Here is a 14,338-nt window from a genome sequence, read left to right on the forward strand (position 1 = left end):
ACATCTAATCTAGTATCTGAAACACTTGAAAACAGGTTAGTTATATAAAAAAATTCCAGTAACAACTGACTATGGTGGTTGCTCTTTCTTTTCTCCTTAAAAAACATGTTGCTACATGGTGATCACAGCATGTATTTGTGCCGTTACCCCACAAGCTCACCTTCCTGTGGGATGCAAAGCGTAGTTAGAAGGGTTGGTTAAACTTCAAGCGGGTGAATGTGAACCGTTTGTGGTTTTAATGAAGGCACTTGAAACCTGGGCTGCATTCCATATTCAGACACTTCACAGGTGCCAGTCACTATGGTGACAAACTCACCAAGTCAGGCTCTTTAGAAGACTTGATTTTGATGGCTGATCAGATGGATGTTTGTCTCAGAAATTCAGTTCTTTCTTTTCTGACCCTTCCTCTACTACCATCTACTTTGTGGTACGGCAATAAGGCAAATCTTGAAACATACCATAACCACACCATGTCAGAAATAGTATGGGTTACAAAACTCATCTAAGGTGAAAGGTAGAAGTTGGTATTTCACCAAAGTGGGAAGAAATTTCATTGCTATCTCCAAGTTGTTGAATGGCCCTTGGAAAGTGGAGAAATGATACGAGGATGCATCTCTTGTAAGTATCAAGAAATGTCCCATGTTTTGTCTAAAATACTGCTCTATGGCCTGCACTCATACTAGTCATCTTTGCAGCATGAACAGTGTTAGTATTTTGCAAACCGAAATTCCTTGAGTACCTTCTGTTTAGCTCTATATATTAAATTCTTCAAATATTCATATATTTATATGAAAGCTCCTGAAGTTTCACACTTCATACCTAAAATCTATTTTTACTTTAACTCACACTAAAGTGTGCTGTTGAAATGCTTTTTACATCTTTCTCATCTTCTGAGCACCATAAACCTTCTTGGTCTTCAAGGTACAAGCTTCACTTCAACTGCTATTTGTAGCAAAGTGTGCTGATAAAGGGGAAAAGCGAACTTGTAATTAATTTCCATACTAAAAACCAGGAGCTTTTCCAGAGCTATAGAGACTGGTCTGCTTATGTATGCTCTGTATGTCCATATACCTAACTCCTCTGTAACTTAAGAATAGAAGTAAATGATTCCCATTCTGAATTCTTCTCTTGGCTAGGTATTCCAGTCCAGGATAACCACTGAGACTGCTAATTCCCACTAGTAAAGCCCTGAAGCCAGCTTTATTTCACATCATCTCTGGCTACACTTGGTAAAATGTCCTGCATAATCCACCTTATCTGCAGTGTTACATAAACTGGTTTCCAGCAAAAGGAACTTTATTTGCTAAGTGTAGGCAGAACTGTTAAGTGAATGTGCAGCTTAATCTGTTTCCTTGTACTTTAGAGGATTGTAGAACACTCAAGAACCTTTAACTTATAAAAGTATGCACACATTAAGAAGTGGCTGACAACCTACAGCTGGGACATACCACTAATGAAAAGGTAACACCTGGACCATCTGAACTAGATACCTTTAATGAGCTGAGATTAAGTTTATTAGGAGGAGCATGTGACAAAGTTCTCAGGTGAACACTACTACGTGTGAATTCAGTAATTTGAGAGAAGACCCAGGTATGTCCAACTACAAGTTGGCTATTGAGCATCCATTTAATGCAGCCTCAGAAAAGGGTGAGGTTCGGCCATTCCAAGCTTTCATGAGATCTAAGCTGAAAGAGCACATAGTCTGATCATCTGTCTTCAAGAATGGTGCACTGCAGTGTATATTACAAACCTTTCTAATAAGCAGTGGTCTCTTTACATTTGGTGTGCTTACAACAGGCTGAGATTTTTTTCCTGTGCAATCTTCTTGTGTTGGGTTAAATGTCAGGAAAAGAGAACATCTTCTTGCGCTACAAAACAATTAGTCTGAATATCAGTAGAAGGAAAATCAGCATTATGACATATGCAAATACTTATACAAAGTATGCTTTTCAAAGTTATGATCAGTTTGGTTTAAGAAAGATTCAATGGTCCTCTTATGCAGGAGCCTGAATGAAATGATTATTAAATTCTTAGAATTATCTGAAATTGTACATTTCTCCAATATTTACCAGTTTCTTGACTTTAAAATTTATTTTTAAAAATTACTATTCATTTTTCTACATGCTCAAGTATGTATTGCGTACCCTATATCTGAATATTAACGACACATCTACTCCCAAATACCTGAAGAGCAATTTTGTAAGTTAGTGCAGAAGTTACAAGGATAAGGAGACTTGAAAGCTGAATTCTGCTACAATTTAATTAATGAACTCCATACCTAAAAATACTATGATCTCTAGGTTTTACTGCTCCTAGCTGCAAAATGAGTCCATATGCTTGTGGGATCTGGTTTTAAATGGTGACAGACAGCTGATTACTAATATTATCTGGTAACCTCTCTTTAACTGCAACTCTCTTTGATTCCTATCAAATCAGTAATTTATGTAGGGTTGGGTAATAAAAAAAATTACTGCTACAGAGACATTATGCAGAGATTGCACTTCTCGCAAAGTTCCAGTAAAATTTTTGCCTTCCTGATGGTTCATCTGTGAAGACCATGAGAAGTTTGTTTTTCCTTGCCAGATGTTACCCTTCAAGACCTTTCCAAACCCTTTTTTACTACTCACTGTAAAAAGACCACACCAGAATTAAATATGCATCACGCCTTCCAGAAGATATTTTTAAAAAAAGCTTTATTAAACATACAATCTAAAATATATCTAGTGATTTTTCCCACCTTGAAGGAATCCTCTATCACATATACAAGTTCTTATTTTCAGTACCGAATCAAGCACATAAGCCTGTGCTACTCACACACAGTAACTGAACGTTAACAGAAATGGCCACTGGTAACTGAAGCAACACATGGAAAAGTAGCTCTCTAACAACTTAAAACCGGGTTAACATCTGCATAGCACATCAGGAATGATCATCTGTCCTGTACAACTGCAGGGTAGCACTGAAGGCAAATCTGGTCTGTGACCATTTAACAATAAAGCAATTACCTTTTGAAGTATATAAAATCCCCACCACTTTAGAGAAACTAAGTAACATAGGTACATTTCCACATTAATATCTAATGCTGGTTTATACCATTAGACAGCCATCTCCATTTTAATAGGTGGATGAGGATTATAATCTTCAATCTGAAAGTCTTCTGCCTGAAAGTCGCTGATGTCTGTAATCTCACGAAGAATTCTGAGTTTGGGGAAAGGTCTTGGCTCCCTCTGAAGCTGAGATAAAAGCAAGCTTACTGTACAAAGCTAGTATTTGAAAGCAGAGACTTCGTGTTCTCAATCTCAAGTCAGATTACACTATGTAGGATTTCCCTTCCCATCAAAAAGACTTATACCAAAAAAAAAAAAAAAAAAAAAAAAAGAAGAAAATTCCAATACAGTTAGGTAGAATCTACCTTAGCATTTTCACTAGGAGCAGTAGCATAATATTCAAGTGAATTCCCTGATCATCCAAATGCACTGCAAGTAATTTCAGTTGGCAAATCAGTTCTGGTGGTTACAGATTATATTCCTCCCAGGAGAAATTTAATTGGAAAATCTGACCCAAACATGGATCAAATATTCTACAGCTTCTCACTACTCATCATTCAGGTCTGAATCAATAACTACTTCTCTGGGTGGTTTCGAACCATACTAATAATGACAATGTTCAGTCCAAGCTTAGTCTAATCAAATCAAATGCTGATTTTAGCAACAAATTACTTCCTGAAGAAAATGTAGCCTTTCTCAGCCAAATAGTATTACTGGTTAACTCTGTGAACTTTAAGTTATCCTTTTCTCATATATTACAAAGACATTGTATTTTGTGTTATTTGGATTAGGGGGGAATTATTTCCAAAATTAAAAGTACAGATTCTGGATCTCTAATTTGGTTCTAGAGTAGTACACAGACGTACATTTCAATCATGCTTGTATTCTATTTCTGTTTGCAACCTGAAGTGATGTTAAAATACTACAGTTACTAGGATAGAAATGAGAAAAAAAGCCATACAAATTAATATCTGCAATAGGATATTTAAAATATCAAGGTAATTTTGCATTGAATAAGCACTGTGGAAGATAAAAGGACAGAATACAGAATAAGTACTTACTTGGACTTTTAGAGGTTCCACATGGTTCAGATATATGTGAGCATCCCCTAAGGTGTGTATGAACTCTCCAGACTGAAAAGAATGAAGAACACACGTAGTTTTTCAAACAGTCAGGTTCCAAGAAAGCAAAACATTACAATGCTTATAGTATTGATTCTCAGCATCAATAGTGTGGAATTGCAGCTTCTGTACTGGATTGTATTCTTTGAAAGCTGTGAAGGGCACAAGCTTCTCTGACTAATGAATGCCTAATTAATGGAAAATATAATGAAATTTCCACTATCTTACAAAAAAATTATCTTTCAAATCCTGCCATGACAGTAGCTTTGGTAAATGAATGGAACAACACTGATCTGCTCACTGAGACAGAAACAGGTGCAGCAGCGATATCCACCTTTTCCACTCCACTTCCTGTAAGTACAACGTGCCAAAGCTGGCTTCAGAGCAGTTGCCTCAGCCATTACTAAACAGCAGTGGAGGTGTCAGGCACAGGCAAGCATTCAGATGGGGTGTGAAAGCTTGCAAGTCCTGTGACTTCAGCAGCCCCTGAGCAAGCAAATTTAATGTGGGGAAATTTCATCGGATCTTTTACCAGCCTCTGACCAATGTCGATCAGCCCTTAGATACGTTGCGCTGAAAACCATCAAAGCCACATGAGGAAGTGGCTGAGAGGCAACAGCTGGACAGAATGTTAAACTTCACTTTTTTTAGTACCTTGGACTAATTTCTGCAGTTGTGAAATCTGATTCTTCCCTTTTGCCCTGCTTTAAGAAGTTCCCCTTCATGTTGCTGGTGGCAGGAGGATTAGGTGCAGAAGGACTTGCTAGTAAAATTTTTTACATGTCCTAAAGAAAAGGGGTTTTCCCTTGTGCAAGACTGTTGTGCATTCAAGTTTCTCTGTCAAATTACAAAATACAGCTCTGAAGTCAGGGCAGGAGCTATTTGAGCACATACCACTTTACATAATCATCTACAGTAGGAAATCAAAGAACTACACAGCTGAAATTATAGCTGGAAGTTAGGTGGGCAGAATATCCAAATTAGAACCTTGACAGCTACTGCTGAGCTACTGTTCACTTCCAATAAACACATGCTACAAAATCTAATCTCTTGTATATTACTATCCCATGAGGACAAGCACTCAGTTCAGATTTCTAAGACTAGTGAACAGGTCAGTCTTGACACAGTCAAGACATAAAAGAATCTTCTGCTTAACCTGAATTTTAAAATTCGTACATTGCTGATTCTAACTGCCCATACAAAACAGAGGCAATTCACGTCCAATTCAGAGGGCCCTTTTTTTACACATACTTCAGCAAGATTTCAAACAGCACGTTCATTCCAGTTTTTCTTGGACATGATATGAAGAGCCTTATCTTTTAGTCCCTTATTTCTCAGACAAGAATGAAAAAAAATATTAAATGGCATACCTTCAGCCCTGTCACATGGGCAATCATGTACGTGAGCAGTGAATAGCTGGCAATATTAAAAGGCACTCCTAGTCCCATGTCTCCAGACCTCTGATAGAGTTGGCAAGACAATTCACCATTTAGAACATAGAACTGGCAAAGGGCATGGCATGGAGGCAAAGCCATCAGGGAAATATCTAGGAATTGAGGTACAGAAGAGGGAGGGGGGCGAACAGTAACAGCATTAATGTGTTATGAATGTAGAAGATGCAACAAGCATGTAATGAGATATAGTAGAGAGCCAACTTCACTGTCATTCTACTGCTTTTTCTCTGTTGTTTATAAGCACCTGCTGCCCTAGCAATTAAGTCTAGGTCATGACAAGCTGTCTCCTGGGTTGTATGACCAGAAAATCACAAACAGATATTCCACAGAACAGATTTATGCCATAATGCTGCACAGCAGTTAATTTCTACTCAGCTTGGTGAGACAGTTGAATTCCCTAAAGGAAGCCATTAAGAGTAAAATTAAGCATATACCCTAAAGCAAATTCCAACTGCTTCATCTTATTCTCTTCCCATTGCAATGCGCTTGTTGAGATATAAAAGTAATGATCATTAAAAAAAAATATTCAGAAACTGGAAGATCTTTTGAGTAGTTTTCTATGCTTAAAAAGTGCAAAGAATAAAATTACAGTTTGACAAGGAAAATTTTCACCAGGTATCTTCTGAGAATGTTCACCCTTGAAAATAACAGCAATAGCATGTGGAATACCCTTTCAGACAACTGTGGAAAATGCTGTGTGAATTTTTTGGAGCACAGATCTATCGCTGGTGAAAGTTAAACATTCTGTTGCAGTAGCTCTTGTTTAGAAGTTGCCCCACAGAGTGAATGGATACCTATGTATAAACAGACCCTATCATTCATATGATACAGGTTCATCATATGAACCCACGTTCAAGGAGAAGACTGCAACACTAATAACAATTTTGTTCTCTAGTGTTAAGAGTTATGTTTATAAGAGATTACATGGCTAAAAGCAAGACACATTGCTTTAATATAGTTTTTATGGTTTGGGTTTTTTACTTTTTTAAAATAAGAGTTATTGTCTTTATTGAATAATACTGTATGTCAAAGACACTGGTGTATTCCTCACTTTAACCTGTAGAGAAAAACTCTGAAGAAACAATTCATTATTTTTGATGTTTGAACATGAGGATTGAGTAGAAAGAGAATAAAGATTATAACCCCAGACCATTTTTACTGCACTCCTGGTAGTTTTATAAAGAATGAACAAGGACACCAAATGGAACAGACTGTTGACACAGGAACAGAACATAATTTATCACAGAGCAATATAATGTGCAACCACATTCACTCTACACCAGCTGTTCAATACCTTTGGGATTCCAAGCACACATAATGATTCTTCTGTCATCTGGGTTGGTTTTGATCATTTCAATCACTTTTTGCAACTGATCAACTCCTTGGTTGGAGTAATCTGAAGAAATATAACAAGTAAGATCTAAACCAGACAGATTCAAGTCATATTTTTTTAACACCCAGCCCATGTTTCACTGAAAAGTGATACCCAAATGACAACCTCTTAAGATTTTACCACAACTTTTAAACTGACTAATAAGTTGGCACCGTCCAAACATAGGTTGTTCTTGGTCTTTCTTAGGATGCTCCAGAGCCTGTAAAATTCTCATTTGGTATTTCTGTATGACGACCCCCCCCCAACTCTTTTGGGTGCTTTGAGTACCTTTAGCACCCACTGAAATAGGACCATTCCTATTTATTCCATTTTCAGCAACCTCACTTTTTATAAAAAACCCTAAAAAGTCTGTATAATCACTAAACCCCAAGAAACAAAAGCTGTAACGCAAAAAAAAATAGCTGGACAAAGTATGGTATTTTATCACTCATGGTGACTTGTTACCTAAATAGGACAAGAGCTGTACTGGAATGGACAAGACATTACCTCCTAGTCAGTCATGGTATTTAGACTGATTTGCTTATTGTTTTTCTGGATTAAAATGCCTTTCTAGACATTCAATTTGCATGCTGCAGTGCTCCTTCTTTTATATATATAAAAAAAAAGTATGCCCAGGCCAGTGTGCCAGGTACCAGAATTCTTTACACGCTCAAAAGTAGAAAGTTTGACAGATGAATAAATGCATCCATCTAGCACTCTCAAGGTCATGGATGAAAACTGAATTTCCATAGCATTTACCTCCAGAAAGGAACTTTAATCATGTGTAGCACAGGATATTACATTTCACTCAATGATACAGGCTGAATTTTAGGCTCAATACCAGTTATGTAAGAAATTTTCTGAAATTAACTGACCATTAGAACAGACTTCAGAATAAAAAAGTCATTAGCTGCTAATCTCTATTCTGACTTATGTCAGTGAATCAGCATGGTTGGTAACTACTTTTTTCTGATACCTCTTATTACAGCAGCACCAGATTATGGTCACAAGGAGATCCAAGCTGGCAAACAAGGTTGTAATACACAATTAGCATCTCAGGGAACTCTTCTACCAGCAATACCACGCCAGAAGCTTTGTCAAATGGTTATGGTTAGTTCCTGAAGCTAATTACCTATCCATTAGTAATGCAAAAGGAAATCTATTTGTAAGGAAAACTATTGGAATTTATCTTGTTCTTTATTTCCATGCTGTGTTGTGCCTTAGACATTTTAAGATGAGAAACTCAGGAAGTTTTCAGATGTGCCAGTTCACAATTTGCATCATTTGTGTTACCATAAAACTATATTCTTCTAACGGCCAACATGCCAATATTAAGTCTAATTAATATCTGTAATCAATGTGAGCTGCAATTTGGGGCTGTACTGCAAATAAAATTTTAAAAATCAAATAAGAAATCTCACCTAGATAATTAACCATGTTGTTAATCCAAGTTAAAAAAAAAATCACACCAGATAGTGACAATCCAGTTTTTGACACCTTTTTCTTAATGGCAGTCTTCTAAACATTTTATACATCCTCTCCTTGAGTGACTTGGAAAAGAGGAATCAATATTTGAGAGTAAGTTTTCTAGACCAGTTCCACTAAAAATACCAACAGGTATTTTTATCACAACTTGTCACAGCTGTTCTGTCCACAATATCATCAGCTATGGAAACATTCTATTTTGTTCCGGATGCAGAATGAAAAAATCTCTTCCACTGCCTCCAGTCAAGGTAGTGCACTGATACCAGTTTTTCCATCACAACAATTTCAAGGACCCTGCAGTGGTATACAGAGATGGCAGCCTGTGTTCCACTGTTATCAAATGGAGCTAGGTCAGATTTGTAGACTGCAGCACAAACATCCTTCCAGCTATCACCAGCCACATCTGCTCTAGGTAAAAGACTAACAGTGTGTGCCTCATGACTCATCTGTTCCACAAATACCAAACTATAGTACACAAAGCTACATCTTTCAGCATAATTAAGACTGAGTAGGTATAAAAAAGTTAACTCCCTCTAACCCTCTTTATTCTGGCTATCAGTCTGCTGTGAATGGCTATTTAAGAACAGTTCATTCCACACAGACTTCTGGTAGTGATGTGTCACAGCTTTCTCACTGAGCAATCAAGACCATATTTGGATGCCGTTACCTGTGTGCATATCTTTGTATTCTGCTCCAAAATGCCTCCACTGGAAACCATATACTGGTCCCAAATCACCCTCCTCTCTGCTGCTGAAACCCTGCTTATCCAGGAACTCACGCGACCCATTAGCATCCCAAATCTTCACACCTTTTGCAGAGAGCTCCTTGGCATTTGTAGAACCCTACAAAACACAGAAGTCTGCATCCTAATTCCAACATAGAGGACAAGATTTAAAACAGTTGTATTAAGCTTTGCTAGTCCACGGTATTTCTCCACTCATCAAGGATGAACAGTGTAATTAATGTACTGGATGAGGTTCTTGCACATGGACAGAACAAAACTTGTGAGCAACATCCTGCAATGAAGTCTGAAGTGCCATGCCACTGCTGATTAACTCAGGATTCTCACACGTTGTGAATGCACAACAGCCCCAAGGTCAACTGTGGAATGCCATTTCATACTTGCAGAAAACAAGATGTTACTTTACAGATTGATAAAAATAGATTAACAAAAAATGTATGGCCTAGGCACGGTCTTTGCCATGTCAAGCCACCTATAAGCTTAAAGTCTTAAAAATCCTTTTCTTAAAATGACAAAAATGAGAAAATAACCCAGAAAAATGTCACTGAATCCTTCAAGAGGTCCAAATCAGGACACTAAAAATAAAACATAGAAATTATGCTGTTTTGGGGAGTGTCTAGTCTTTTACATTTGAAAAAAAAAAACAAACAAACAAAAAAAACCCAAAACCAATAACATAAAAAAACCGCTTATGAAAAATGAACGTGTATTTCAGTCTTTCTATCTAGCAAATGGCTATGCAGACTCTCCCATACCTGCACAATAACATATATAGGAACACTTACATTGTAATGAACTACCTATCATTGAATTATATTACATTACGTACAGCTCTTAACTCTCTTAGATCTCATTTTTTGCTCCTAAAAAGCCTAGCATTTACATCAGTCTTACTTCACCTGTGGTTCCACATGGCTTGTTTCTGTTCAAATCAAGCTATCTCAGTATTAAAGAGCAGATCATTAAATTGCCTACTATCTATCTCATATTATTATTATTTCTGATTAAAACACCAAATAAAGAGACTGCATTATGCCTTATAGCTGTGGAGTATATTCAAATTAGTACAAGCCCTCACTATTTCAAATTTTCTCCCTTGGAAAGACAGAGAAGAGAAACTGTTCTGACTGCAATGGTAGCAATAGTCTGCACTAAAATGGAGAATGTCTTAAAGATAATGGCCTTCCATGCGTGGTCACAGTATTAGAGGGTTAGGGTCACAGTTAGAAGGTCTGTCGTAGAAACAGAAGGATCTGCAGTTACCCACACGCCTTAATCCACTGCCCACCAGTTCTGTTTGTGACACTCTCGAACCCACCACCCACAGACACCCCAATACCGAACCTTGATGAACCACAGCAGCTCCTCCAGCACTCCCTTCCAGAACACCCTCTTCGTTGTGAGCAGTGGAAACTGATCTGGAAAAGAGTTCCAGACTGTCAGCGGGCACCAGCCATTTGCAAGGGTGAGCAGACTTGAGTTTTTCCCCACAGAGAGGGCAATGCCACCGCCTGACATTGTAAGGTCGGGATATGAAGTAAGGAGTTGCGAGAGGATGTGTAACTCCCACGTTCAGACCCCTGGGGTGGGAAGGAACAGGACAACCCCGGCGTGCGAGACCCCCACACTCAGCCCGGCTCAGGGAGCCGCGGCGGGCAGGGCCAGGAGCAGGAGCAGGGAGCAGGCACAGGGGGCCGGGGGTCCCGGCGGCGCCCACCTTTCAGGCTGTACCGCGCCTGCATGCCGAACACGGAGATGGTGCCGGTGCCGGTGCGATCCTCCCGCCGGTGGCCGTACTCCAGGATGTGCCTCACCTGCTGCAGGTACTGCTGCTCGCCGGACTCCGGGAGGGCGGCGGCGGCGCTCAGCAGCTCCCCTTCGGCGGGCATGGCGGGCGAGCGGCTCCTGCGGGCGAGCGGCTCCTGTGGCCGCTCTGCGCCGCGCTCCGTCTGCGCAGCTCTCCCGAGCCAGCCAAAGCCCGGACTTCCCGCCAAAGCGTGGACTTACTTTCCCGGCAAAGCCCGGACTTCCCGCCAAAACGCGAACTTACTTTCCCGGCAAAGCCCGGACTTCCCGCCCAAGCCCGGCTTTCCCGCCAAACGGCGCCGAGGGGCGGGCGGAGAGATGTGGCACCACCGCCACCGCCTCCCTCGCCCACCCCCTTCCCTTCCCCCCTCCGCTTCCTCTTCCAGTACCCAGGGCTCCTCAGCGCTGTCGCCCCCGTCGCCGCCCGCTGTTGTGCTGCAGGGAGCTGTTCCCCCTGAGGGACGGCTGGCCCGAGGCAGCGTCCCGAACCATACCGGCTCGTTTAGGTTCGATATTAGGAAGAGTTTCTTCACAAAAAGGTTGATCTTATGTCGGAATGGGCTGCCCAGGGAGGTGGTGGAGCCGCTGTCCCTGGAGGTGTGTGAGGAAAGACAAGGTGGCGTGAAGTGCCGCGGTCTGGTTGATGTGGTGGTGTTCCGTCCAGGGTTGGACCCAGTGAGCTCAGAGATTTTTAGGGACTTAGATTGTGTGCTTCTGTGACCTCATTCTGCTCTAGCGGCACCATAAGCGCTCTCCAGGCTCATCCCGTGCTGGAAGGTGCTGCTGGCATTTGTCATCCTTCTTCTCTCTGCAGCCTCGGGCATCCCATTTCGGATACAAGACCAAGGCCTCCAGCTGGGTCGGGCAGCCGCACGCATCTGGCACTAGATCCCCCCAGCCGGGATATCCCGAACAGCCACATCCCCTCCCTTGTCTCCCCTGGTGTGGTGTTCCTGCAGTGCCGTGTCCCATGCACAGCTCACCTTCCACGTCCAGCAGCGGCTCCCTGACCTGTGCTTCTAAAGCCGGGTTCCTTTCATGCCGTGCCGTGTCGTCATCTTCCTGCTTCATACTTTATTGGCACATTTGCTACTCACTAAGGGTAGTACTCGTCACTTGGGTTTATTTGGTCTCATCGTGTTCATCTCAGCTTCTCCCATGTTCCAGTGTCATTTTGCATCCCGACCCGTGTTTGATTGCAACTGCTCCCAACATGGTGCCCTCTGAAAATTTTCTAGGTACAATTTCTGCTAGTCAGAAGAAACGGATTCTTTTCTGAATGTTTCTTTGTTAGTATCTCGTGGAAGTCAAGAATTCTGTAGGAGTCACTTATCTCTGAGATAAAGCCCAGCTTTCTGACAAGTGGTGTTACGACTGACGATCTCATGATTAGGAGTGTGAAATACAGGTATATATGACAGAAATTAAGGAGCATAGAGGACTGTGGATTAGAAAATACCTACCTTTGCAGCAGGCAGAAAATCATCTTTTCCACTAGTTAAAAGAGAAAAATGGCTTTTTTCTTGTATAAATTTGTATACTTAACACATATGTATAGAACTAAAGGAAAACATAAAGTGTAAGTAGGGTGTGGATATTTTTCTCTGCTCGTGTCTAATATAGGTGTTTTTGTACACTTTGAAATTAGCATGATTTATTCAGCAGATTTATTTATTACAGCAGATTTAGATTTATTATAGTTGGAAATGGTGCATATACCTGTGTGCAAAAATGCTCAGAAAAGCTGTGCATGGCAAATGATACCAAGCCACCTAGAGCTCTGCTTCTAGGTGAGAGGTGTATCAGTTCTTAACCTTTATTATAATTTATAAATACCATTGAAAGCTGATGTGTATAATTTAGGGAGAAACAAACTTCTTTACTAATAAAGGCTGTTAATTAATTAAGTAATAAACTCCAGAGGCAAACTACTGTTTGTAAGAAATGCCAAAGGCAGAAGACTTACTCATTAGTGCATATTCAGATAAGTCATTTAATGTACACAATAAGCATCAAAAGCAACTGGAAGGAGAAATTGAATATTTTCATTGCAAAATAATATGCTACATGCAGATGGAAATCTGGTTGATTCAGACTTAGCTGAATGTGCAACATCTGTAGGGATCAGTCTTGAAAAGGCTTAAGAATGTACTTGAATATAAGTATGCAAATAGAAATTACTTTTATGCTTACAGCTGATTATGTCCTTAAATCTTTGCATAACTAGAGTCATAGCTTGTTATCAAAGATTACCTCACTGACAATATAAATAACATTTTATTTAAATAAATTAATACTGAAATGGATTTGGTTTGGGGTTTGATTTTAAAGATTTCTACAATCTTTGCTTGATATCTTATATGTTACTGTATTTACTAAGCAACATTTAATTTATATGCAACTATTTTAACCATAGTAATTTAACAGTTGTATTGACTGTAGGGGTAATTCAACTAAGGAGCATATACTTTATTTCAGGAAGAAAGAATTCACACTTCTTCTTTCCTAGGAGGAAAAAAAAATGAAAATTATACATTTTGGTTTTGAGTGGAGTAAACTATGTTAGAAAAATAAGTATATGTGGAATGTACCAATGTCCTGCTGTAGAAACATGCATAACATAAAAAACAGAAACTTTTTTTTCCTCTCCCTTTCTGTTCTTATAGATAGTCCAGTTTTCTTGTCCAGTTTTAACTCTTTTTTTACCATTACATTTTCATATACTCTAAGCCTTGTGCAAACTGAATGTAAAATGGTGGTATAATTTTGAAATCAACACAACTTACTGTTCTCAGGTATGAAACAGCTAGACAAGATATGTCCACAGGAAAATCAGTAAGATTCAGAGCATCAAGCTACAGAAATACCTATTGCCATCATTAGGCCCTGAAGATTAGTATTCCATGATCTGAAATAATGTTTATCATTTATATTTATAACTGTACATAAATTACAGAGAATCTTGAAGAAAAATTGTGGAGAAAGAGTTGGAGCATTTTATTGCATATGTCTGTAAGTATTAAAGTATTGCATTTGCCTAAGCAAAGTACAAGGTGAGGTTTATTCTATTATGTCTAAATTTTGCAGCCCACCTCAGCCTCTCTGGTGAGAGTGATTTCTTTCATCAGCTCAAAAATTGTGCTGATCTCAAAAGAATAAACAGATGCAATACCAAATGCTGAAATCTTCTTCATCTACTTTGTTAATGTTGATTGCACTTTCCCTGCCTCCTGAGACTTCTCTTTTTGTGCAGGTCATGCTTCAGTTGCTCAGTTGAGGAAATCAGCTATGACCTAAAGAGAAACGATTCC

The 14,338-nt window shown here is 39.5% G+C and overlaps 1 protein-coding gene across 1 annotated transcript; it reads right to left on the bottom strand.

Annotated features, from left to right (window-relative positions):
- Positions 1-2,738: 2,738 nt before the first annotated feature.
- On the bottom strand, positions 2,739-11,224 carry TYMS (thymidylate synthetase). Its single transcript, XM_062501131.1, has 7 exons — positions 10,939-11,224; positions 10,566-10,639; positions 9,147-9,321; positions 6,917-7,018; positions 5,539-5,714; positions 4,109-4,180; positions 2,739-3,233 (listed from the first exon to the last, which is right to left on the bottom strand). The coding sequence occupies exons 1-7, from the start codon at positions 11,108-11,110 to the stop codon at positions 3,096-3,098; spliced, it is 909 nt and encodes a 302-aa protein (XP_062357115.1). The 5' UTR covers positions 11,111-11,224; the 3' UTR covers positions 2,739-3,095.
- Positions 11,225-14,338: the final 3,114 nt, after the last annotated feature.

This window comes from Cinclus cinclus, chromosome 1, assembly GCF_963662255.1.
Source record: "Cinclus cinclus chromosome 1, bCinCin1.1, whole genome shotgun sequence".
NCBI classification, from domain to species: domain Eukaryota; kingdom Metazoa; phylum Chordata; class Aves; order Passeriformes; family Cinclidae; genus Cinclus; species Cinclus cinclus.